This window comes from Alligator mississippiensis, chromosome 13 (genome assembly GCF_030867095.1).
Source record: "Alligator mississippiensis isolate rAllMis1 chromosome 13, rAllMis1, whole genome shotgun sequence".
Classification (NCBI taxonomy): Eukaryota; Metazoa; Chordata; order Crocodylia; family Alligatoridae; genus Alligator; species Alligator mississippiensis.
Genome location: NC_081836.1, coordinates 10855953 through 10882758, shown reverse-complemented (window position 1 = coordinate 10882758; position 26806 = coordinate 10855953). Strand labels below are relative to the sequence as shown.

The following is a 26806-nucleotide window of genomic DNA, read 5'->3' as shown; positions in this document are numbered from 1 at the left end:
GACAGCTGCAGCAGTAGCAGTGACATATCCTTGGGTTTGCCTGCTCAAGCAGGGTGAGGGGAGACCCCAGACCATTTCAAACACAAGCAATCACATCTTCCCTCCTTCAGGCTGAATCACCCCTGTGGTTGCAGTGTAAAGGGCAGGGAATAATGCTGCATCCAAACAGCTGTGCTGCGAGGCAGGCAGCACTGGCTACAAGCAGCGTCCTTGGGGCTCAGATAGACCAGGGGCTGTTAGCCAGGAGTGCTTGCTTACCTTTCAAACTTTTCGCTGTTGTTCGTTTTCCCCTGCTGGATTACGTGCACGAAGTCATAGGTTAGGATAAAAGGGACCCGTTCTCTGTTGATACCAAATTTGGTTTTGAAGTTCCCCAAAAAATGGCCGAAATCAATATGGAACAGCTGAAATTCAAGTGGAAAAGGTCTGTTAAAGTGCAATATGATGACTCACGGGGGAGAGCAACTCCTGCCGTCTCAGGACGCATGGGTGGGTCTGAATGATCTACTCTAAATAACTGGGGCCCGATGAGTGCCTGGGATTTGTTGCCCCCTTTCAGCCAGACATTGTCCTGTGGGGAAGGTGAAACTGCTTTTCCTAGGCCAGTCCCTGTGTTTATTCATCAGGTTATGAAGCAATGTGGGTGATGCTTGGGATGCAACTTATATACTGGATGGGATGGGAAGGACTTTACCTCAGCAGCCCCTGCCATGCCTGGGGGACTTCTATGTTCTTCTAAAGCCTTGGCAAGACTCACTGCTGGTGCCAGAAGAGCTAGAGACGGGCCAGTGGTTACTCCCAAGTGCAATGCTCTGTCCCAGGGTAGGCCTGGAAGCAGGATACCCTCTGACATGGCTACAAAATCCTGCTCTGGTTAGGTTTTCAATAGGCAAATAACCAGTGATTTCATCTCCTCCATAGTAAGGGGAACAAGAGGATTTTGCACAGGGATCGGGGCTTTTCCAAAGCTGCGCTAACCCTGACAGCAACACCAAGCAGCTGGAGCTGTATTTTGAAGGATGCCAGCACCCCCTAGTGGAGAGGAGCAGACTGTCCCCAGCCATGCAGTGCCCTCCTTCCCTTTGCAGGGTCTTAGGTCACCCTTTCACTGTCATTAAATGCAGAGAAAACCCTCAACGTCCTCTCAGCATGTGCTTGGGAAAGAAGGCAGCCCCTTACCAACCAGGCTCTCTGCAATCTACTGCCCCTTGGCTGTAGGAGGAGAGGGCAGCCCCACAGCAAAGGCTTCACTAGGTCTCAATGAGGTTTCTCACCCCTGCAATAGCTGCGCTGGTTCTACCAAAGCGATTTCCCGCAGTGAGCGCCAAGAGTGGGGCCTGCGGGAAGCTACGTGAGCAGGCTCTGGCAGAGTCCATCTGCCTAGAGCGATGTGCATCTCCCCACTGTGCCTTTCAGAGCTCGTTTATACAGACTGAACATGAGCTGTGGCAAGCATCTCTTCCCTGGAGACAGCGGCAGTGTCCAGTGTGTGGCTTGTGGGCAAAAGGACTTTCCCTTCCCCAGTTTTGTCCTGTGTCCCCAGAGTGATGGCTGTGAAGGTTAACCCCCTCCACCCCCCCCCAAGCTACCAGGACACTTTTCTCAGGAGCAGCTACAGGATAGTCCTATCAGGTAACCCTGCTCTCTAGCATCTCTGCTGTCCCTGTAAAAAGCCCGCTGGCCTCCTGGCACAACAGGAAAGCTTCAGCATGGGAAGCCAGAGTAACCACCTGGCTCTACAGGAGCAGACACCAGAGGGGCAGCAGGGATAACACACCAGCCTGCTAAGGGTGCAGGGAAGGAGGCTCGATGGTGCATTTAAAAAACTGCAAATTAGGAAATGGGTCCAATGCCAGGGTGAGCTCCTAGGAGCACCTTTGCAGCCTGACCCCTGGGTGATGGGTAAAGGGCCAGTTACTTGAGCCTCAGTGGCTCTCACACTGGCTGGTTCACAGGGCTGTGGAGAGCCATGGCCCCACTGGGCTGCTCCTGTTCCTCTTCCCCCCACCATCTGCACAGACAGCTGTGAGCGCTTGGGTCCCAGCAGCCCCACACCCATACCTGGCCAGTTTCCCGGATCATGATGTTGTCGCTGTGCCTGTCTCCTATCCCCAGGACATACGTCGCCACACAGTACCCAGCGCAGGAGAGCGTGAACTCCTCGATCGCTTGCTCCAGTGCTTCACTGAGGGAGGGAAACAACGAGAGGTCAGTCCTGCTGTAAACCTCAGGTGCTTTCCTTCTCTTCTAGTATCCCCCATGGAAACCTGCTGAGCCAGGCTTGGGCACAAGCTCAGTAGAGAAGTGTTTTTTCGCTCTACCCTCTACAGAGAGTCCATCTCCTCTCTGCTGTCCCGTTGGAGGGGACAATTCTTCGCTTGGCCTTAACCAAATCAGGTGGCATCAGACCATTTTCCAGGTATCCAAAGCTCCAGAGGACTGGATGGCTGGTGGGGCTGGGCTCCATCCTGCCCCCCCCTGAAACTGTCCCTGTAGGTTCAGATAGGGTGTGGGACCCCCTGCATTTCTTTCTCCCATAGCAAATCAAGTGTCTGAGCTTGACTGGTACAGAGCATCTGCAACTCGAAATGAAGCAGTGGGCGCTGAGCTCCACACTTCTCAAGCCTCCAGTGTGGGACCAAACTTGGGAAAAACAGCCTCTTTGTATCTCAGGGAAGGGCTGAATTGATCCTACCCCAGGACATTAGAGACTCAGGGGAGATGCCTGCAGGCGTATCAGGCTCCGAGGAGGGAATAACAGAGGTGAGAGAAGGAAGCTACAGCCCAGAGCTGCTGCCCACACCCCACTGTTGCTGGATGCTGCGGAAGTCCAAAGCAGAGCATGGACCGGCTGAGCACTCAAGAAAGGAGGTGGCAATGGAGCCAAGCCACCGCGAGAGTCTCAGCCGGAGGCGAGCGCAGCTGGGACAGTCCCACCTACCCTGGGTTCTTGGATTTCAGCCAGTTCAGCAGTGCGTCCTTGTTGAAGGCAGCGGTGGCCGCCATGTTGCTTTTGTTCAACTGGATGTTGGCAATGGTGTCCGAGTGCATGACCACTTCGATCAGCCCCGTCTTGTCGCCTGTGGAGAGGCAGCCGTAAGGGGTCATCCTGCAGAGACGAGAGAAACCCCTTCCACTGAGACCTCGCCCGGAGTCAACCTGGCTTTGCTTTTAGGACTTTCCTCCTCCATTTCACCAAGTGGGAACTGCAGGGGTTAGGCCCACGGGCCCAGCCTCGAGCCTTCATGCTCGGCCGCAAGGAAGCTTTGAGAGGCCTTAGTCACCTTGCCAATAGCAGGCATCATCCCGCAAGGGTGACAAATGCCCGCCAGTCCCAGTGACTCCAACAGCTGCTGAGGGCAGTTTTAACCTCGGGCCGTTGGGTGTAAAGATGTAAGAGATGCCTTCACCCAAAGGCCTGCCTACCCAGGGGCTCTGCCCCCCTTGTCTCAACCCAAAGATGATGGGGAAGCAGCAGAGGCCGGAGAAGCCACCGTGACTCAGCCAAGTGCATCAGCAGCAGAGCCGGGAGTGGAGCCCAGGACTGCTCAAGTCCTGCTCTCACCATTTGGTGACTCTGCCTCCTGCAGTACCACGTCAGGGCCAAAACCACTATGGCTCCAGAAACAGACTCAGCTCAACCATGGGCAGCTCCTCTCGAGCACATGGAAAGTTCCCTCACCCCACTCCACTTGTCCCCACCTCCTTCCCACTCCAGACCCACAGCGGGTGCTGCCAGCTCTGCTCAACCCCAAGTCTCCCACCACCCTGCAGCTTCCTTCTCAGGGCAGTCGTATAAGCAATCTCCCCTGCCAAAAAGGACTGCGGCCGGGATCTCTGAGCTCTCCCCCTCAACCGCAAGTCAGAGGCAATGTGAGACGATGGAAAGTGACTCAGTGCAGGCACCAGTGACTCACCTCAGGTCCAAGCCCTCCTGCTTCCACAGTACGTCCATCAGCTGGATCATCTGTAGCGTCAGCATGTCCTGGCGGAGATCTGCTCAGGCATCACAAATGGGAGCCGGTTAGCTTTCTCCCGAGCTCCCTCCCCTTCTCCCCGCAACGGGTGTGTGCATGGAGGAGGCACTTGCTGTTTTTATCACTTGCTGCAGTGGCCATCAGGGGGTACAAGTGTCCCTACCACCTGGCAAGTTTTGGTGCCCTGCCCCTCCTCCACAGTGCTCGGCAGGGCACACATTCGCAAATCCATTTGCCACTGGCTGTGCCCAGGGCAGACTTTGGGATGCTTCACCAGGCCCCTCTCAAAGGGGCTGAAGCCATTAAGCATTAAAAAGAGAGAAGGTGTTTTGGCAGTGACAAATGTAGTGGCTGCTGCTGTGAAAGGCTGGAACTACAGCACCCCTCAGCAATGGCAGGCTGCAGGTCACATCTCCACTGGGACCCCTTGCTGTCGAGGTCCTGGCCTCCCTGCTCTTGTTAGCTACCCAACAACGGCAGGACGCAGAGCGCCCAGGTGGGCCCTGGACTCTGCATAAAGTGTAATGTCCTTGCTTGCCTGCTGGGGGCTGTGCTTCTGCTCAGGACTCACCGTCTCCATTTTTGAAAATGATGCCCACGCCACCACCGCCCGTTTCCTCGTTATTAAACACAATCCACAAAGGCTTCATCTTGGAGTCCATGAACGTGCACTGCTCCACACTGAGGAAGGAGGAGAAAAACCCCTTCAGGCCCGGCCTGGTGGGACACGGGGCTGGGGGGAGCTCAAGCCCCGAATGCAGATGCCTCAAGTGCTCCCAGCACGCTCGTGGTGAGCACAGAGGCCTGAGGAAAGCCAGTGGCTTTGGCTTTCCTATTGAATAGCAACACAACCCTCCACCTTGCAGATGCAGCACCCTTCCTTACCACACTTCAGCAAGGATAATGTTGGGGTTCAGGGGAGAAAGGAGATTGGAAAGGGCCTCCAGGTAGGTCTCCTGCTTCATGCACACATGCATCATCTCCTTGGTCTGGGGCTTGGTGGCCCTCTGAGAACTCACTTTCACAAAGTCGTTCAAGGCTTTCATCTTGTTGAGTGCTTCCCCCTGGTGCGGAGACAGGGGAAAGCAGGTCAAGAAGAATCCTCCGGACAAAGATACGGATCTTGACAGTGTTCAGGGCCACAAAGAGAAGTCAAGCATTGCCTCTCAGGGCGATTCACTGCATTGCAGTGCAGTGCCTTGGCAGCATCTGCTCTAGGGCAAGCCATAGCTGGAACCGCAGGGAGTTTTGCAGGGCAGAGGTAGGTTGCATTGGTTGCATTGAGCTGGAGGACTGTCCTGAAGGAGCAGGGAGTATTGCGGCTCAGTCTGGGGGAATGGAGTAACAGAGGGCACTGTCAATCAGGAGTGAAGGGCTCTGGCAGGTCGGTGTAGGGACCCCAGCACTGGAATGGCAGAAGCACTGGAGATCAAAGCTGACATGCACTGGCCGGTGCTATTAACAGTCCTGTGGGTCCTTCATTTTCATCAGCACTCCTGCGTCACCGAGCCAAACTACTTCTGAACTGCCAGCATGGACTGTACAGGGCAGCTCCATCGGGGAGCTGGGTGGCCAGGTGTTTTCTACTGGTGGAAAACTGGCAAACCCACTGCCCCAGGGTTAAAGTGTCTTCTCTCCTGCAGTATGATTTGGGGGGTTCTGGTGGTGGGCAAGCTCCTCTTAGGAGCTGAAGTTCACGTTTATGCCTTGAGTCACGAGAGAGGGACTCAATTTACAATTGTATCTTGGGTTTGGCCTAGGATGAGGTCATGACCACAGGGCATTTCATGGACCTGTGCTCCTAATGGTCACAGATAACATTTTGAGCTTCTGCCGCACCTCTGGGCCAGTGACAGGGACGTACTTTACAAATGCCCGCATGGAGGAACTGAAACAGAGCAGCACAATCACCTGGCCCAGCTCAGACTACAAATCAAGAGCAGAGTCAGGAGCTCTGACTGAGCTCTGCCTACAGGAAACTGCAGTGCAACCCCTCTTGCCGACTGCTCTGTGTGTTCAGCACGGCTGCAAAGACTGCAGCTTCACCTGGATCAATTTTCTAGGAAGGGGAGGGGTGGGGGGCAATGGAAACCACATGTGGCAGGGAACTCCAGGCTTTTACAAAGGCACTGAAGCCACTCCACTGAAAAGTGACTGTGCAGACTAGTGCTACGCTCAAAGCACCCCCCCGTGACAAGCAGCTGAGTGCAGCCCTTACCTGTTTCATTAAAACTTTCATGTGGTGGGTGCTGCCTCTGCAATAGGCCTCCAAGATCAAGCCAAACCTCAGAGCGACCGCTGGGACATGCATTTCGGACCTACAGACAAGGAGGAGATTAAAGCTAACCTGACTCACTGCAGCTAGTGACTGCAGCTGCCGTTCAGGCCATTGCAGGACAAGTATTAATGGCTCCATTCGGATTCCTTTTATATGATGGAGAGGCAAAAAAACCCAGAGGGAACTCAAGTAAAATCCAGTGCCTGAAGCAATGAAGTTTATTTCTGGACGACTAACTAGCTCAGCCTTACCTGCCATGAGCACAGCCTTTTGAGCACTGGCCACTGAAGTCCCCAATTTAGGAAGTAACAGCTGATTTTGAGGACCTAGCATGAGCCCCCAACCCTCTGAGAATCAGGCCCTACAAGGCACCCCAAAAGTGAGCACCCCATTCGCTGAGATGGCTGCAGTAAGGGACAGAGGGAGGAGGATGGATCCTGTCCCAAAAAGGCAAGTTTGCATCAGGATCTCACACGGAGTCGCAGGCGCTAGCTGAACCGATATGAGCCAGGTTTAAGATCAATCGCCGTGTCCACACAAAAAAACTGATGCCACCTCCCATCCCTCCCTGAACAAGTGAATGCAGTGCTGGGTGCCCACCAGCTCCAGGCTGTCCAGAAACTTTATAATCTGAACGGAAGAAAGGGGCCAACTTCTTGCCATTCAAATTTCAGGGCAAGTTTGTGGAGCTGACAATGAGAAAAAGTGAGTAAAACCGTCCAGAGCACCTTGCTGACTCAGGAATCAAAAGTTACATTGAAAATCCACTGGCCTGAAGTTCCTAAGTCCCGCAAGAAGCTTTGAACAAAGTCACCCCCTAGTTTTTTGCCCTTGCAAAAGGAGTCCACTTGATAGAGAATCAGTGAGAGAAACACCCCGCAAAATAATCCCACGATGTCATTTGGTGGGTCTGACCTGCACTTGGTCAATCACCCCTTACCTGAGATGCCAGAAGAGGAAGTGCCCTATTTTGCAGTTGGATAGAGCTCTGTCCAACAGGAACTTGGTTAATTCACAGTCTAAGTAGGATTCGTACTTGAGCACCTGGACAAGCTGCAGCAGATACTGGAACAGCTCCTCATCTCTGGGGGGTTGAAAAGAGATCAGAGACGTCACCTTCGCTGTGTCAGGCCCGCACAAACATGCAGATAAGGCCCGTGCATTTGCTCATGATCCTCCTCTGCAGTCTAGGAGCCAACTGGGGAGGGGAGGGGCCCTGCGCTTCCCCAGGGCCGGGCACTTACGTCAGCTTTTTTAAGGAGTTAATAGTGAAGAAACCAACGTAACGGTCAGGGAAGCTGAAATCCAGCAGCTCCAAGGCGTTCAGGACAGGCAGCTCTGGCCAGGTGTGGAGCAGGGAGATCATCTACAGGGACAAGAACATGACGCTGGGTAAGGAGGCCGAGCAGGAAGGGTTGGGAGGCGGGGGCAGGGGCTAAGACACCCCAAGAGGCAGAAGTAGTCCAAAGCATTTTGCTTGGTGTTTTACTTGAGTGCCTGTAAATGCCTATGGGAGCTAGGACCAATGACACAGTATCGTGTAGGGCTGGAGGGGCCCTCCAGAGGCCACCTCACCCAACCCCTGCACTGAGCCAGGATCCGGCAGACCACGACTGCCCTGGACGGGCTCTGCCAAACCTGCTCTAAGGAGCTTCCCACACAGGGATCTCCTATAGGAATCTCGCTCCCTCCCTGCACGGCCCAGACAGGTGTTTCATCTCCCTCAGGGTTAGAAACCTTTTCTTGTTATGCAACCTCAATCTTTTGTGCATGTACATTAAACTGATTTCTTCTCATCCATGTCCCCATGGATATGGTGGGGACTGATCAGCATCCTCTTCATGAGAACCTGCTGAGTTAGCTCATTATCTCCCTTTGGACATGCTTGATTTTTTTTAGACTAAACGTTAGTCCCCCTCCACCTTCCTTTGCTGGGGGTCACTCACTACTGCCTTGAATAGCACTTGGGAGACCGGAGCTTTGCAAGAGCTCCTGACATGACAATACCATGAGTCTGTCAGAGGGTTTCACAGCATTACTAAAATGGAGACAGTGATGGTGGCAAAGGCTGGGAGGGGAGCACGAGCTACTCGGGCTCCGCGGAGCTGTTTGACAGTTCTCCTCCTCTCATCCGGAAGCTTTACAACACTGGCTGTCTGCACCATAACAGTCCCCAAGCCTGGGCTCTCAGGGCCCAAAGGAGATGCACCCCAGTACCTGCATGCAGGGCAAAGGGGAGAGGACACCTATATGTTGCCCCCAGCTCCTTGCTGAGCCTGTTACTGGGGCTGATGCCTTGTGTTCCTGGGCCAGAACCACCCTGCGGCCTCCTCACCTGGGCCACGTCCTCGTGTTTGTTCCACTTAGTGATGATCAGGAGCTTCGCCAAGGCCTCTGGGTACTGGTCCCGGATGTGGTACCTCATCTTCCACATCAAATCCTTCTCATGTTCATAGAGCTCAGTGTGGCTCCTTCGCTCCAGGATCTCCTTCAGCTGCTGCTTCTGCCAGGAGAAGGCACATTCAGGGCTCAGTCTGAATCAAAAGGGGCCTGCCCCATTCGTTCCATGCACCAGGAGAAGCTGCAAAGGCTGGGGCCAGAATAGGCCATACAGCCACACAACCCAGGTGGAGGAAGAAGCTGGGACGGGCATGGGACTAAGTTGCTATATAGGGCTGACCCCAGGGAAACCAGAAAAAGTCAGGCCATGCTCATGTGGGAGGCCTCTCCTAGAAGTTATCATCCATGTGTCAGGCACTTACCTCCTCTGGATCGTCGAGTGTGGCACGGCTGTGTTCTCCGTTCCTCCCAAGATCCAGCAGCTGGAACACAGGCACGGGCTGAGTGAAACGTCTACCCCCCTGGCCTGCACAGCCCACTCCCACTTTCAGCAGCTGCTCTTTGTTAAGGCCCAGTTCTTTCCTAGCCCATTAGCACAGAACTGCCCTGTGGACCCCCCTGCTCCAGAGCCAGGCATGATAAACCCTGCATTTCTCCTTTTCCTAGTGGCGGTGCGTGCCCCGGCAGAGTTAAACTGGAAGGGGTGCCAGCCTGCTCAGCCATAAGGCAAGCCAAGGGAAAGAATCCATCAAGGATGGCAGAGACAGTCACAGAGTCATAGAAAATGAGGGTTGGAAGGGACCTCAGGAGGTCATCTAGTCCATCCCCCTGCTCCACGCAGGACCATCCCCAACTAGATCATCCCAGCCAAGGCTTTGTCTGGCCGGGTCTTAAACCTCTTAAGATGGAGAGTCCACAGCCTCCCTGGGTAACCTGTCCCAGTGCTTTACTACCTTCCTCATGAGAAAGTTCTTCCTAATATCTAACCTACACTTCCCTTGCCGCAACTTGAGCCCATTGCTCCTTGTTCTGTTATCTGCCACCACTGAGAACAGCCCAGCTTCATCCTCTTTGGGATCTCCCTTCAGGCAGTTGAAGGCCGCTATTAAATCCCCTCTCAGTCTTCTCTAAACTAAATAAACCCAGTTCCCTCAGCCTCTCATCAGTCACATGCCCCAGCCCCCTAACTATTTTCATTTCCTTCTGCTGCACTCTCTCCAATTTGTCCACATCCTCCTGTAGTAGGGGGTCCAAATCTGGACACAGCGCTCCAGATGTGGCCTCACCAGTGTTGAATAAGAAGGGAAGAGTCACTTCCCTTGATCTGCTGGCAACAATCCTACCAATGCAGCCCAGGATGCTATTAGCCTTCTTGGCAACAAGGGCAAACTGCAGGCTCATATTCAGCTTATTGTCCACCATAACCCGCAGGTCCTTTTCTGCAGAGCTGCTGCTTAGCCAAGCAGCCCCCAGTCTGCACCAGCGCATGGGACTGTTCTGTCCTGTGTGCAGGACTTTGCCGTTCTAAGATGCAGGAACCCATGAAGGATGGCAGAGATGCAGAAATCAGTAAGGATCAGCAAGGTCCAGGACAACAGAAACCAGCATCCCTTCACTCAGGAGGCACAATGATCAAGCACTGATGTCCGGCAAACGGCAGTGCCAAAGCTGCCATAAACGGGGGCACAGCCCCTCTCCTCAGCTGCCACAGGGTGACTGCTGCCAGAGACTGGTGGGGGGAAGCTCTCAGTTCCTTTCTCAGTGCTAGAACTAAACTAAGCAGCTTGAGGGTGACAGAGGCCCACTGTACCATAACCTTCTTTCTAGCTGGTTCCTTGTTCGAGCTAGGTAAAGACCCGAATTCAAATTTCTTCTGCTGTGGCTGGAGCAGGGGTCAAAATGCAAGATGCAAGGCATAACCTAAGCATGGGAAGTCGCTCACAGTAACACAGAGGCAGGCCGCTCTCTGGCCTGGAGAGGCAGGAGCGGTTCCCAGGAATAGGGCAGCCTGAGACCTGGTCTGCCCTGTGTGCTCAAATGGAAAAATAGGAGAGGCCAATGAGCAGGAGGAGGACAGCGATGCCCTCATCTTCTGCTTTACATTACAGAGGCATTGGCAAAAGAGGGACGTGCTGCAGGAGCCCAGAGACTGGAACCCAGGATGGATGTAGGAAAGGCAAGAGCACAAGGGAATGGGCAACCCAGGGCAGAACTGAAGCGGACACCATCTTCCCACCCCCATAAATCTTACTTTTCTTGCCCCTCCACAGCACATGCTGAAGGGATGGTTGGCTCAGCTGATAGCATAGTGGAAAGGGTGTTGCCTAATGAAAGGGGAGCTGTGGTTCAAGTTTCCAGTCACTTTGAATGACTTGGCTCCCCCAGTTCCTCACCAAGTTACTCCCCATCCCCCTTCAGGTGCTCACCCAGCAAATGGGCGACTCAGGCCCCCTCCATCTCAGTCTGAAGGGAGTTTAACACAACTCCTCGCAGGGTGTGAGACCTGGGACAGGTGAAGTCCATGGGCTTAAAAAAATAAGCCTGCAGAGATCCCAGCAGTCGCCAGATCAGAGCCCAGGATTCCCATTTGCAGTGCAAATGCCCAAGCCCCAGCAACAAGCAGCTCAGAACCCACATCTCCACTGTGAAGGGCAGATGCCCAAGTCCTTAGACTACCAGGCCAGAGCCCTAGTGGCCACTCCTACTAACAGGGACAAGAGGAACAAGACCTCTCTAGGCTGGCGAAGCAGAGCCAGTCCCCTGGCACAGGTCAGCCCGAGGCCCTGCTTATCCTGCCTGCTCTGAGAGAGGCAGAGGAAGGCATCTGAATTGAGGTCTTTGCATTTCCCAAGCATGAAACTAGCCAGCCAGCCTGTGGAAGCCAAACTCCTTTCAGGAAGAGAAACACAGCCCATTTCCCCCCTGCCATGCCAAATGCACCAGGCTGGAGGTAGCCCCAGACTTGCCCCACCCTAGCACAGTGAGTCTGCTGCACCAACTCGAGGGCCACGTACCTGTTCGTAGGCTGGGTAGTGCACTGGATGGACCGAGACGTTGGGAAAGCAGATAACCAAGGCGGCTGCACTCTCTGTGTTTGGGTTGCTCTGGACTGTGCCCATGGGGTTCAACAGCTCCCCTTTCTCATCTGAAAAGGAGGACAGGTAGACATCATGAGGCTGGGTTCCCCAGTGTAGTGAAGGGGTCAGCAGGAGAAGCAGCGTGGTTCTGATTCTAGCTCTGCCAGCGACCTATTCTCCAGCCTTGGGCACATCACTTCATTTGCATGTGTCTCATTTCCCACTCCATCTTTGACCTGTCCTATATGCTTCAACTGTGAGCTCTCTGGGACACTGGCTGTATCCTACCAGGAGCATATAGCTCTGAGCTGATCCTGATGGGGCGTCTATGTGGCGCTGCAATATCAATACCTAATAACAGAGCCACACCTCCGGTAGACAGCTATTAAACTGAAATAGCTCTGTCCTTCTGCTGCCCTTCTTACCATCCTCTGGACACTAACACACAAGGCAGGCTGTTGTCTCTCCTTGTACTTCCACCCCACCTGAACAACAGAAAGCTCCAGCTCGTGATGTACCTGGGAACGATGACCACATATGCAGGCAACATTCTCCTGCTTTCAGCTGGTCCTTGTAGTCAAAAAGCATGACATTCACCCAAGCTATTGGGCAGTCCTGCAGAAGGAACAAAAGGTTGGTCAAGATGTAATTGTTCCAGGAGCCAGCTGCTGGAGGGAGGAGGGTTAGCAAGGAAGTACAAACACAGGCACCATAAAATATCAAAAAATTAGAGCCCTATGATCTCCCCCATGCTCCCTCTAGAAACCACCATGACCTGGTAAACTTCCATTTTTCATAGATTCATAGATTGTAGAGTCGGAAGGGACCACAATGGATCATCGTGTCCGACCCCCTGCCCCTGGCAGGAAAGAGGACCGAGGTCAGGTGACCCCAGCCAGGTGACTATCTAGCCTCCTCTTGAAGACCTCCAAGCTAGGTGATAGCACCACCTCTCTTGGAAGCCCTTTCCAGATCCTGCCCACCCTTACTGTGAAACATTTCTTCCTAATGTCTAACCTAAATTCACTCTCAACTAGTTTACACCCGTTATTCCTAGTCACTCCCTGGGGCGCCTTAGTAAACAGCGCTTCCCCTATTCCCCATTGACCTCCCCTAATAAATCTATAGGTGGCCACAAGATCTCCCCTCGGCCTTCTCTTGTGAAGGCTGAAGAGATTCAGCTCTCTCAACCTTCCCTTGTAGGGTCTATCACAAACGCCACTAATCATGCGAGTGGCCCTCCTCTGGACCCTCTCCAGATTCCCTGCGTCCCTCTTGAAGTGCAGCGCCCAAAACTGGACACTGTACTCCAACTGCGGCCTGACCAATGCCGCATAGAGGGGGAGCATCACCTCCTTAGATCTATTAGTCAGGCACCTGCTAATGCACGACAAGGTGCGATTGGCCTTGTTACACTGCCGGCTCATGTTCATCTGGGAGTCAATTATGACTCCAAGATCCCTCTCTGCCTTTGAGCTGCTGAGAAGGATACTCCCCAACCTATAGGTGTGCTGGGGGTTCCTCCTTCCCAGGTGGAGTACCTTACATTTATCTTTATTAAACTGCATCCTATTTCTCTCTGCCCATTGATCCAACCTGTCCAGGTCAGCCTGAATCTGCTCCCTGCCCTCCGGTGTACTAACTTTGCCCCATAACTTGGTATCATCAGCAGACTTGGAGAGGGTGCTCTCCACGTCCTCGTCCAAATCGCTGATGAAGATATTGAATAACATCGGTCTGAGGACTGAAACCTTCGGGACCCCACTGCCCACCTCCCTCCAGGCCGAGAAGGACCCATCCACCACCACTCTCTGGGTGCGGTCCCTATATTCTATTCCATGATGTCTATTTGTAGAGTATAGACACCACTTCGCCCACCACTGGAGTGCAACTGTTTCTGGGGTGGAACCAGCAGAAGAAGAGCACTGTGCCTAACAAACTGCACTGGGAGGAAGGGAGGGAGGCAGAATGTAGTTCAGAAAGTTGGAAGTTGACCAGGCAAAAAGGACTGGCATTGCTATCCTTGAGAAAAGTCCCAGGAGATGCAGCTCACAAGCAGCAGAGACTTCAGAGAGAGTTATCATCCAGAAGCATGTCTCCTCCTAGCATTGCCTGAAGTATTGGTTCGGTATAGCTAAAACCAGACAGTCATCCAGAGCACACTGGCCCTGATGCTGCATAGCACTATCAAAAACAAAGCATCACCACATGCCTGGTACTTCAATGCTTGATAACAAGCATGCTTGGAGAACCTCTAGATTTCCAGAAAGACCTCTCAACCCTGGATCCCTTGCTAAAATGTAAATCCTTGGCAGCAACCCAAGTACTTTATGTATTTCCAGACCTCCTGCTAAGCTACGTTAGTATGGGAAACAGTCCAGCCATAACAGACTCAGAAACCTGGATCTGGAGATAAAGTCAGGTATATCAGATCAATGGGGAAATTTTTATTATTTAGTAAGTACGCTGTTCGTAGCTTTAGTATAACAACAAGGGCTTTTCTTCCACAGAGCAAAAAAATAAAAAAATTTTATAAATGGAGCAGGCCAAAATAATATAGTCTAACACACAAGACCATCCTCTCCTACTGCAGTTACACTAATGACATGATTTTGCTCATTCAGGTTTTCAGCAACATAGTTTGGCCAGCATCACAGTTCCAGCAGCACCGGCACTATTGTAGCATTTGACCTGCTCAGTCAGAAAGCAAGTTAACACAGAAGCTGACTTCCCAAGAAGAGGGGTGCAGAGATCTAGGAGATGGAGTTATCAGTATGCTCAGGACTGACCACTTGAGTGAGAAGGTGCGCGCGCACACACACACACACACACACAGAGATCATATTTGAAAGAAGCCACAAAAAGACCTTCGCTATCCTTCCACCGTGATGTTCTAAAGAAAACATTAAGGTTTCCCTGGAAGACATGGACCGGGATTTCATTTGCGGGGGAGGTAGGAACATCTGCTCTTTTCCTAGCATAGCGCACATGAATCACTTTTGACCGACTTCTTGCAAGCCCCAGCCCACACCACTGACCTAATTGGACTCTAAGTATCTCCAGCATGATCCCATTTGCTGTGATAGCTTCCGGACTCTGATGAGGAGCCAAACACAATGACAAAACCCTTCCTATCAAACCAAAACACAGTGTGGAGGCTGCAAAATAGCAAAGCAAGGTATTCAGTGGAGAAGGGCCAGGAAATGATGATGACTCAGCATCTTCTAAGTAAGGACAAAAATACTTTTCACGTGATTCAGAGGCAATGAAACAAACCAGAGGGGCACTAACCGTATCACTCATTCTTGTAAATGTGCATGATCAATGCTTCTGAGTAGCAAATGATTCAGCCCCATATTTCTGCTTCCAGACAGTGGAGTCAGAGCTATCCAGGTAGTTCATGTAATACTGTAACTTCATAACTGCACTGAAATGAATGATCAACAAGCAAGAAGCCAACGAGGAACTGTGCAAAGCATAAGGACATAAGGCTGGGACTTACAAAGCATAAGGAAACTGGACATCTAATTCACACTGACTTTTCAATGAGTTTTGAGTACTTCCTTAGATGTCTTTAAAAATCTCAGCCTGAAAACACACAGGTAAGCAAACTGTGCAAAGCTCAGCTCAAGCCAACACTGTAGATCTTGCAGTGGAAATCAGCCTTTCCTGCTTTTCATAGCAACAAGACAGGCACGTGGGTAAGATGATCCCAAAGTCAGGCAAACAGCCTGGTTCTGTTGTCTAATTGCCGTGGAGGTGAATGGCACTCCTGAGTGACCACAGACACTCAACATTGAAAGGATTCATGGGTATCATTAATTGCACAATAGCCTCTAAAGGATTCAGTTAGAGGCAGGAGACCCATGTCAGGCATTGTTCACTGACATGAAAACGCTGTCCCTGCTTTGACACACAAGAGTCTCCAATCTCCAGCCTGTAAGCTAACCCACACACCTGTGGCCTAGAGGAAACTCCACTGGCGCTGAACTCTGCTCGCATGGACTTCCATCAAAGCCAATATTGCTCTGCACAAGCATCCCAGTCCCACCAGTGGAACGGAGGTGCCTGCAGATCTTATCATCTAACAGCCTCAGTCCTTCCCCTGGTTTTTTGCACCCTGGTAAATGTGGCCAACACATCCTCCCCTTCAGCTGTTCTCAGCTTCTGCGCAATGGCAGTGGTTTTGGGGGAACTGAAAAACTTTTCTTTCAGTTTTTTTAAATGGAATCTAAGCAATCACACAGAAAAAAAAACAGGTTTTTTTGTTCCTCTTTGGCCATGAAGTAATCCTTCAAATGCCACACCCTGGGGGGATTATATTTACTAAATAATCAGCACCAGGGAAGGCACACCAAGCATTCACAGATGATAGTCAAGGATATTCATTTTTACAGGAAGTATTGTGTCCTTGGGCACCAGCTGACCAGCGTTTGGTCCCATATGGCACAACAGCCTTGAGCAGTCTTCTTCTTTGGGACATATTTGGTGAAACATGATGTCATAGATTCATAGATGTTAGGGTCGGAAGGGACCTCAATAGATCATCAAGTCCGACCCCCTGAATAAGCAGGAAAGAGTGCTGGGTCTGGATGACCCCAGCTAGATACTCGTCTAACCTCCTCTTGAAGACCCCCAGGGTAGGGGAGAGCACCACCTCCCTTGGGAGCCCGTTCCAGACCTTGGCCACTCGAACTGTGAAGAAGTTCTTCCTAATATCCAATCTAAATCTGCTCTCTGCTAGCTTGTGGCCATTGTTTCTTGTAACCCCCGGGGGCGCCTTGGTGAATAAATCCTCACCTATTCCCTTCTGTGCCCCCGTGATGAACTTATAGGCAGCCACAAGGTCGCCTCTCAACCTTCTCTTGCGGAGGCTGAAAAGGTCCAGTTTCTCTAGTCTCTCCTCGTAGGGCTTGGTCTGCAGGCCCTTGACCATACGAGTTGCCCTTCTCTGTACCCTCTCCAGGTTATCCGCATCCTTCTTGAAGTGCGGCGCCCAGAATTGCACGCAGGACTCCAACTGCGGTCTGACCAGCGCCCGATAGAGGGGAAGTATCACCTCCCTGGACCTATTTGTCATGTATCTGCTGATGCACGATAAAGTGCCATTGGCTTTTCTGATGGCTTCGTCACACTGCCGGCTCATGTTCATCTTGGAGTCCACTAGGACTCCAAGATCCCTTTCCACCTCTGTGCCACCCAGCAGGTCATTCCCTAGGCTGTAGGTGTGCTGGACATTTTTCCTCCCTAGGTGCAGCACTTTGCATTTCTCCTTGTTGAACTGCATCCTGTTGTTTTCTGCCCACTTGTGCAACCTATCCAGGTCTGCCTGCAGCTGTTCCCTGCCCTCCGGCGTGTCCACTTCTCCCTATAGCTTTGTGTCATCTGCAAACTTGGACAGAGTACACTTCACTCCCACGTCCAAGTCACTGATGAAGACATTAAAGAGTATCGGTCCAAGGACCGAACCCTGCAGGACCCCACTGCCCACACCCTTCCAGGTCGAGACCGACCCATCTACCACGACTCTTTGGGTGCGACCCTCTAGCCAATTCGCCACCCACCGGACTGTGCAGTCATCCACATCACAGCCTCTTAACTTGTTCACCAGTATGGGGTGGGATACCGTATCGAAGGCCTTCCTGAAGTCTAAGTATACGACATCCACCCCTCCTCCTGTGTCCAGGCGTTTCATAACCTGGTCATAGAAAGAGACTAGGTTGGTCAGGCATGATCTGCCCACCACAAACCCTCAGCATAATTTGCCCTGCCGGGCTCTCACAAATGTGAGCCTTGATAATTTTTTCAAAGACGTTACCAAGGATGGAGGTGAGACTGACCGGCCTATAGTTGCCCGGGTCCTCCTTCCTCCCCTTTTTGAAAATGGGGACCACGTTAGCCCTTTTCTAGTCCTCCGGGACTTGGCCCGTGCGCCACGAGCATTCGAATATTCCCACCAGTGGCTCTGCAATGATGTCGGCCAGTGCCTTCAGCACCCTCGGATGGAGCCCATCCGGGCCTGCCGACTTAAAGGCATCCAGTTCTTCCAAGTGCCTCTGCACCACCTCAGGATCTACGCGTGGAAGTCTGGCGCCTTGCTGCTGCCTCTCCACAACCCCAGTGAGAGACTTGTCGTGCCCCTCGCTTAGGAACACTGAGGCAAAGAACTCGTTGAGGAGTTCAGCCTTGTCCCCCCTATCTGTCACCAATTGTTTCTGCCCATTTAGCAGGGGTCCTATTCCTCCCTGGGCCTTCCTTTTACTCCCAATATATCTAAAAAACAATTTCTTGTTGTCCTTTACTTGGGTTGCCATCCTCAGCTCCATGGTAGCTCCATGTCCCTCTTGTCTTCTCTCTGCCCAGGGTTTACACAAACCCCCTTCACTGTTGCAGAGAAGAGGCACCATGTGACAAGTTTTAACCTCAGTGGCAAGCCCTGGAAGGCTGAGAAGGGGAAATAGTGCAAATCACTCCTCTTTTTTTGCAGGCAAATTCACACTTACTTTCTAAATTCACCCTGACTGGCGCAGGGAGGGCAGAACACCCCATCTCCTGCAGAAGTCACATTACAACAGCTCTTTCCATACTGGCTGAAGCTTTTCCCTCTTCAAAAGGCAAGAGCCCTGAGCATTTCACTTAGGGCAGCTTTTTTTCTCTGCCCTGATGAGACAGGCCCAGTGCCAGCCCACACTCACCGCTTTCTTGGACTTCTTTTTGGTGGAACGTGCCTTCTTGGCCTTCTCGATGACAGCGTAGAGGGCGAAGCAGAGCCGGGCCATGCGCGGCAGGTCACAGATGTTAATATCGAAGTCCAGCCGCTGCTTCCACACTGGCTCTGAACACACGTTCACCTCAGAGCTCGACACCATCTTGCAGAGCATCTCATTGCCATGGAAGAGGCCTGCCTGCACCACCAGCTGAGAACGGGAGAGAAGAGAGCACAGGGGTCAGTGCTGACCTCATCTGACAGCGGGGTGATCAGAATGGGCCTGGGAGAGAAAACAAGCACTCCTGGGCTCTAGGCCTGTCTCTTGCCACTTTCCTTTCCTTCTTCATGTCCTTGGGACAAAGCATTTACCAGAATTCACCAATTTGTTGGAATCTGACAGACTGCGCTATAAGCACTTCTGCTACAGCCTCAGACTTATGACCTCTGGGCAACTGTCAACCATGCACCCTAGTGTCCATGCCACCCCAGCCCTTGCTACTGACGCACCCTCAGACCTTGATCAAGACCCTTAACTTCTCAGTGCACTCATCAGAGAGACATCGCTTCCTTGATCCCACCAGTGGGTGTGCATCAGGGACTCTACTCTGTGCTCTGTTCACAGAGGAGACAAGTCTGCTGCAGCCCCAGCAGGTGAGCCCATCTCTCTCAGGCTAGAGACACACGAAGCTCTGGAAGTCCCTGGTGTGTCAGCCAACATGGTCTCAGTTCTTTTGGTGCTGGGCTACACCAGGAAGCCCAGTGGGCAGAGACAATTTACCACACCTTAACCACTGAGAGACAAGAAGGGTCCAGGAAAGGAACTGGGCCACACAGCACAGGGAAGCCGATCATCAAGAACTTGGCAGGGGATAGGCTACGAGGGAAGCAAATTAATAGTGTGTGCTGAGGGGGATGGAAGGTGGGACCAGCCTGGCTCCAGCACAAGTCCTATAGCACAGCCACCGGTAAAATACATTTGCATACAAAAATATGTTTCTGCAATTTGCAAGGTCTCTGCCAGCCTCTGCCCATGCCCATCACAGTGCAGGGATGGCACTGCCTCCCTCCTGGTCTGTGTTAACCCAGGATCTAGAAACTGCCACCAGTCCAGGTCCCCTGCCCACACTGGAAGCTGCTCACAGGGGAGTTGGACCAACAGGTTTAACAAGACCAGAGCCCCAACAGATCAAAACGTCCACATATGGCACAGGCAGTGCATTCTCTATCTTCTCTGTCTCAGTTTTCCCTTCTTGCTTGCTTGCCCCATGTTATGGACAAACCATTCACCTCCCAGAGCCCATCCTTTTTCCACTCCCCTCCAGTCCTTTGCTTCTAGGCTCACCTCCTCACCCTCCACCCTCTTCTCTGGTAAAGCCCTCTCTCTCTTCCTCTGCTCTTGCTGGTCTCCAGTACTTCTGCATATGCACCAAGCAAGGTCACCACAGGCCAAGCGGCTGAGCTCACTACTCAGAAACCTGCAGCAGGGGTTTCTAAGAATGTGCTGCTCGCTCAGGGAGCTGTTGGCTAGCTACTTCCCTCCTCCTTCCTGTTGTGCAGCATTTTAGAGGCAGCCCCAGAGCTGAATGAAGGCCAATGTGGTGAGAACACGTGACCTCAAGTTTTGGAGCCCTGCTTTCTTTAACACATACAATAAACAACAAAACCCCCCCACAAACCCAGCCTGCGCATACCTTCATCCTCTCATCAGCGTTGACCTTACTGCCTTGCACCAGATCAATATAAAAGGGCTGCTCAAGGGACCACAGAGACCCGCTGTTTGGCTAGAGAGAAGGGAAATAACAGAGCCTAAGTCAGAAAATAAACTGGGAGGAAGATCAGCCTGCACGGAGGCAAGCAGGGGTCCTGCAACATAGCAGTAATGCTTCCTCCCAGCCCTCCACTGAGTTATTCCCCTTGCACTGGGTGTTTGTGGGGGTACAACATTTACACTACACATACAGATTGCCCAGAGAGTGGATGCCTCTCTCACTGTAGTGATAGTATTGAGTCTTCATCCAGGCATTTCAGATCTATATTTTCCTGTAACGAACCAAGGCCCATAGAGACTCCATGATTTGCCCAGGGTCACCTGGCTGGTCAGTAGCAGAGTCAGGAATAGACTGCATCTTTCCTGGGTCCCAGCTTAGCGGTCTATCCACTAGGCCACACGTCGGCCAGGGGGCACAGTTCCTGCTCATGCCAGGGCTAAATTTGGCTCAGCAAAAGTAAATTATTTGTCCAAACCCAAACTGAGACACAGGCTAGGAGCTGGGATGAGAACTGAGATGCTCCAGGCTCCCAGTCCTGGGCTCAGACCTCATGCCTTTGGAAACCAGGAGCCTTTCCCATTACAGGTTTCTTTGATGTCTGAATGAAACATGACTTGCAGTACAGCCTCGTACAGTAATTGAGGAAGGTCTCAGTGTTGCTGCAGATGTGGGGAAAGCTGTCCACCTGCTTGCTAGGCAGATGACACTAGCATCTCAGTCAGCACCATTGTGGGGAAAGGAGGGAAAGGACAAAAGGGCATGCTAGGGGACAGGACTGTGGGGAAGAAGGATATCAAGTGCCTCTACCTTTTTCTTGGGCAGTGGGGGAGGCTTGGCACCCATCTTTGGGGGATGGGCGATGCAGTTGGTCTGCTCATCTCGCATGGCAATGATGGTGGAGAAGCGCACCATCGTCAGGTGGGGCATCAGGCCCTGGTGCAGGCAGCTGCGGATGTACTGGTGGAAGAAGGAGCAGAGAGAACAGAATAATTTGTGAACGGAAACAGCCTGGAAGCCAAGGGGATGTGGAGTGGGCAGTGCTGGGGGGAAGCAGGCCTGGCTCGAGCAGGGAGGGAGGAGGAGAAGGCAGTGTGAACATGACTCTGCAGCCCCCAAAGTTAGTTACTTCTGACAATTCCTCTATAAACTTGCCTCTTTCCTGGGAGACGTGTCTGACACAACGAACCCTGGAGACTTGAGCTTGGACAAAGCTGCAAGAGTGCGTGGCTCAGGCACCTGAAGGCTTCCCTGACATAAGGGAAAGCTGCTGGGAAAGCCTAATGTTCCAGACAGCAGAGAAGCCAATCATCAAAGCTAAGGGCACACATTAGAGGATGCTACATGTGACTTCTTCAGCAGCAGGGGTACTGCTATGTTGCCAGCTTAAAGGCAGAGCTCTCTCCCCCCCAAAAGACTAATACTGTGTCAGGCCACATCCCAATAGAAGACACTGCCAGCACATCTAGAGGGGTTGCGGATGCGAAGCAAAAGCAGGAGCATCCTACTGTTCCATCCCAGGGGACAAAGGGCCTTTGGGAAAGAGCCCAGCAACAGACAAAGGCATGGGACTCACCTGGAACTGGTACAGAGGGTAGTTCCCATAGAGGTATTCACATTTTCCATTCACCTGTAGGGTATAGTCCTCTGGGCTCTCCACAGTCTGGTGGCGGAAAACGGTAGCCTGCTTCTTGATGGCGTAGCTCATTAATGTGATGGGGTATTCCCTGGGGGATATCTGGAAGGTGAAGCTCTCCTGCAGTCCCAAGAAAGCAACACAGGCACTCAGACACAGGCTCAGCAAGGGCTCAGCCCAGCACAGGAAACAGCAGCAACAAGAGTCAAGGACCCCAAGATGCAGAGGAAAGAGTAAAATACTGGGGATAGACCCACAAATGCAGAGGAAGTCGGAGGAGCAGAGCATGGCTGCAGGCCAAAGCAGACTGGAGCAGCCATCTCATGTGACAAGCACAGACCTAGGATCTTCTCAAGCCCTGTACCAGGGGCTGCCACCTCCATCCCTGGGTCCTTGGACAAGTCATTTCAAACCTCCTGTGGCCGTCTGCTACAAGGGGGAATAAGGCTACTAAACAGGCCTGACTGCTGGGCAGGTGCTAAGCATTCTGGCTGGTTGCATCCAGGCTGAGCAGGCAGCTCCATGTCACGTCAAGGCACAACTTGACTAGATCAGAGTTAACAGAGAGCAGCAGGTGGGAGCAAGAGGTTACCAGGTGCCCTGGGGGACAGAGACTAACACCTGGAAGCAGCGTATTTAGATCATGAGATCATCCACCTCTTTCAATCTGTTCCAGCAGCTACACATTTTGCAAGCACACATATACAGGGGACCTTGGCTTGTGGGGCATGGGCAAAGCTGATCTGGGAAGGGTGTGGCTCCATCACCACCTGTTAGCTATTGGCTCATACAGACTCCTTCCCAGCTATCCCCATCGATGGTAGCCCAAGCAGTCAAAACTGCTCCTGAACACACAGAGTTACTGCCTGCCCCTACCCCAGCACCTTCTTCCATGTTTTGGTTCCTGGATTAGGAGCCAGAATTGAGAGCAAAAGCACAGACAAGGAGTTCAAGGCTTTACCCCGCCAGACTCAAACATGACGTTGACAAAGATGTTCTTGTGGGAGACGTGCAGAGGGCTGGTCCCGAGGCCTTTGGCCAAGGGCTCCAGTTGCAAGGGAAAGCTGTACTCCATCCAGGCCATCCAGCTCAGCTGCTGCCGCTTCGCTGCCCTCTCCTCGCAGAACTGGCGCATTTTGGTGCGGAAGTCGCTCACCTCTGGGTCCGACACCGAGTCAAACTCGTGCAAACCTGAGCAGTGTGGTCAGAGAACAGATGCATGTAAGGACAACCGCACAGCCCTAGGGCAACCAGTCTTTATCAATCAGCTGTATGGGAAGATCAGACCCTCCACTCAGGGTCAGACTGATCACTATATTTGGGGTCAGGAAGGACTTTTGGTCACACTGGTATGGACTGTGGGGTTTTTGGCTTTCCTCTGTAGCAGGGTTCATTGCTTTTTACCTGGGATCTTTTGAATGTATACTAACAACCCTAAATAGAAGCAGAACATTGGCTGCCGTGGTCCCACTCCTTTACTGGTGGCAGGTTAAGGTGTTAGGTCTCGTATTGCGACAGGGTTGACAGCAGTTTTACAAAGACTATGGATTGTATAGGGTGGTTTGGGTAGGGGTGATCCTGCCTCAGCCAGGGAGTTGAACTAGATGTGACTTCTGGAGTCTTCCAGCCCTGCTTCCCTCTGATTTTATGGAAACACCACTTCATACACAATAGAAACACCCATAGCATCAGCTTCTGCTGGCTGCATGCTTATACCAGTCTGACATAGGGACTCCAGCTGGGAGACTGGGATGAGAGAAGAGGAGAGACTGCCCCTTCCCCAGCCAATGCACACAGTGTTCCTCTATGTGGACTGCAGCTAGGGTTGAGGGTACGTGAGCTCCTCTAGGGACTGTGCTCCTGGTTGCTTCTGCCCCCAGTGAAAGCAACCTGCCCCCAATGCAAGGACTGGTGAGGCAAAAGGATGGGACTGACCTTTGCCAATGAGCAAGCTGATCTGGGAATTAATCAGCTTCTTGACCCGGTCACCTTCTCGCGCCACGAGCCGCAAGACAGGCAGGAAGGGCTGGATGTCACAGAGACGCCGCTGCTCATCCTCCAGCTCCTGCTGCTCAGCCGTCTGATTGATGCAGGTGAAGACGTAGGCCTCGGGATCATTGAGCATGTGATATAATGGTTCATACTGCGCATGCTGCCAGACCACCTGGAACAAACCAACAGCCAGGTGAGGCCACTGGCAGAACCACTGCACCCCTCCCAGCCCCTCCATTCATTGACTCTCCTATATCCATGGCCTCCCCAGGAAGACAAGCCATTTTGCTGGCAGGTGCAGTCATTAGCTGGAAACTTGCAATACCTCAATGCAAGTCCCTGCCCTCAGAGACAGCGTCCCGAGAAGTTCTGGACTCCACATCTGCACTGACACCCTTGGGTAGTGCCGCAGTGCACTACAGTGGTGCAGCTACACGTGCACTTTAATGAATGTTAGCTTATTTTAATGCGCATAAAAGCCTCACTAAAAAAAAAAAGTGCCATTCAGTTAATGAACCTTAAAATAGGCTGACATGCATTAAGCATCACTAAAAAAACATGTTCTTTAGTTAATGAACATTAAGACAGGCTAATGCTCATTTACCTAGTACTTCACAATGAAGGACATTTATACACATGCTCCAGGAGGCACGGCGCGGGCAGCGCTTCCATTGGCGCAGCTCCGAAAATCATGCTAATTAAAAGTGCCTGGAGTGTCATGTGTATTAGTGTCCCTGCACTGAAGAATGGCAGCAGGGCATTCTGAACTAAAACTCATCGAACAAGCTTTAATTTAATGTGCCCTGATGTCATTTTTCAGCACAGGGACACTTATACACATGATGCTGGAGGCTGCTGAAGACTTGATCAATCAAGTCTGCTCTGACGTGCTGGAATTCCAGCGTGTCAGAGCAGGCTCCCTGCACGAGTATAGAAGTGAGGGACTAGATTTAATGCACATTAACTAAAGCACATTAATGTACGTGTAGACACACCCAATGTGGGGCACTGCTCACTAGGTCTCTGAGCACAGGCTGGGCCATATCTGAGGCAACGCGGGTAGCAGCCACTATTGCTGACCTGGTTTATCTTCTGAGGTCTCTGGTCTCATGGAACCAGTTGCAAAGACCTAATTTTCAGCCTGACTTTAACCTGCCTGTCCTTTTTGCGCCCACAGTTTCTGATGCAATGCATCTCTCTGTCTGCATATTTAAATGACCCTCTGGCTTCACAATATCCAAATTCCTCAAAACAGCTTTGCCAAAGCCCGTTTCGATAGGCAAGTATTACTCAGGTGAGACGTATGGGAGATTGAGGGATTCTTCTGGGTCACATGGGAAGCCTGTTAAGTGAGCCAGGAATTGAGCCTGTAATTGAACCAGTGCCTCAGGTCTCTTGCACTCCAACCCAGCTGGCTCCTCATGGAACAAGCTTTGCATCCCTGTAGATGTCATGTATTGAACTACTCAACTGCAAACATGCAGCTGGTAGATTAACAACGAAAGGACATCCCCAGCTGTGCCTCCAATATTTTGGCCTGAAAACTGTGGCAGAGAAAACTTTGAATAAGTCTGGCTCCATACGTCTGTCTCTTGTGCTCGGTGAGTCATCTGGGCCAGGCTGCAACTGCAACATGAACCAGTTCCACTCCCTTTTTTCGCTTAGGAGAATGAAAAGGTGATTTCATTTTTTTTTAAGCTCTCTTTCTTTCCAGCATTTTATTCCTGACATGAAACACAAAAATCCCTATCTTTGTGCTATTAAAAGTTACCCATCACCAGGACCTAGTTTCTGCTGGACAAAAGATAGCAAAGTCCAACTCCAGAGCACTTTGATTTAAGCCTGCATTTGTATCCAGCTACCTGGAGCTGACAGCTTTTGCTTCCATTTGTGCCCATAATGAAAGGTTTGGAATGGGGCAGGGGTGGGGGGTAGGTGGGGGGCTGGCAGTCCAAGTGAATGGACAGGGGCTAGGCAGTCTTCTCATGCTGGGCTTCTGATTCAAACACGGCCCTGCCAGTACTTAGTTACTCAAAACCCAGTTACCATCCGAGCACTGTTGACTTGCTGATGTGAAATGAGTCAGCAGCCTCATATACCTAGTGGAATGATGCCTACATCACAACTGGCATCATCATCATGACGCTGTTGGTTGGCAGCAGGGTGAGGGTTTAATGGGCTGTAGAGATCATGTCTAAGAGAAGGGTCCCTCCAGGTCAGAGGTGAGGCTGGAGAAGCCACATTGCCACCTGCTCTCTGGACACGTGGGGCTGTGAATCCAGCTCCTTTCCCAAACATTGGGTGGAAAAAAGAAAAAGGCTCTGCCTATTTGTGAACACGCCCTTCAGAAAGCCGAATGCTGGCCACGAAGGGCTCCCGACCTAGATAACCCTCGCAGAAAAGGACCAGTACCTCCTTGATGGTGCCCAAGCTGGCATTGCACGACACCGGGAGGCTCAGGTAAATGCCCGTGGGCAGCAGAAAATCCACCTGGATGTTTTGGTTTTCCTCCTTGGACCAGAATTCCACGGGGCAGTAGATGCCTGGGAGCATCCTGCTCACTTCTTAGCTACCACCTGCAAGAAAGGAAGGGAGGGGGAAAACTGTCATTAATTGTGTCACAGGAACTCCCAGAGGCTCCAAGCAACATCAGGGCTAGGCACTGTACAAATACAGCACACGCCCTGACAAGCCTATGGGCCAAGAAGGAAAAATCATTACCTCCTTTTTAAGCAGGGCGGCTGGAGCTTCCTGGCCCCAATCCAGCGCCTTAAACCATAAGGCCATCCTTGCTAAGAGATGTAAGGAAGGGGCCACATTTATATTTCAAAGCTTTTCCTTAGTCATTAATAGTACTTTACACTCCCACTGGACTTTCCACCTACGTGGCTGAGCTTCACTGAAGAATCACTGCCCCCATTTGACGGGGGGGGAGGGGGGCTGATGCACAGAGGCAGCGTGACTTATCCACCCAGCAAAGGGAACAGCAGAGAAGCAAACAGACCACAGGAGCCCCTGCAGACTGCACCTC

At 52.0% G+C, this 26806-nt stretch overlaps 1 protein-coding gene across 5 annotated transcripts in view; it reads right to left on the bottom strand.

Annotated features, from left to right (window-relative positions):
- The window catches only part of PIK3CD (phosphatidylinositol-4,5-bisphosphate 3-kinase catalytic subunit delta), an 86566-nt gene that overhangs the window by 3844 nt on the left and 55916 nt on the right, over positions 1-26806 (bottom strand). For 4 of the 5 annotated variants that reach the window (XM_059716397.1, XM_059716398.1, XM_059716399.1 and 1 more), the window contains 20 exons: positions 26188-26351; positions 23719-23947; positions 22745-22974; positions 21724-21903; positions 20958-21107; positions 20073-20162; positions 18368-18589; positions 12191-12287; positions 11610-11740; positions 9018-9077; positions 8591-8758; positions 7500-7621; positions 7196-7339; positions 6196-6295; positions 4863-5041; positions 4549-4658; positions 3918-3996; positions 2942-3109; positions 2062-2185; positions 259-404 (listed from right to left, as the gene is read on the bottom strand). In XM_059716397.1, coding sequence (XP_059572380.1) covers positions 259-404; positions 2062-2185; positions 2942-3109; positions 3918-3996; positions 4549-4658; positions 4863-5041; positions 6196-6295; positions 7196-7339; positions 7500-7621; positions 8591-8758; positions 9018-9077; positions 11610-11740; positions 12191-12287; positions 18368-18589; positions 20073-20162; positions 20958-21107; positions 21724-21903; positions 22745-22974; positions 23719-23947; positions 26188-26328 — 2870 coding nt within the window. In that variant the 5' untranslated portion in view covers positions 26329-26351. The remainder of the gene's footprint in view (positions 1-258; positions 405-2061; positions 2186-2941; positions 3110-3917; positions 3997-4548; positions 4659-4862; positions 5042-6195; positions 6296-7195; positions 7340-7499; positions 7622-8590; positions 8759-9017; positions 9078-11609; positions 11741-12190; positions 12288-18367; positions 18590-20072; positions 20163-20957; positions 21108-21723; positions 21904-22744; positions 22975-23718; positions 23948-26187; positions 26352-26806) is intronic. The other variant, XM_059716400.1, reaches the window with a different exon arrangement.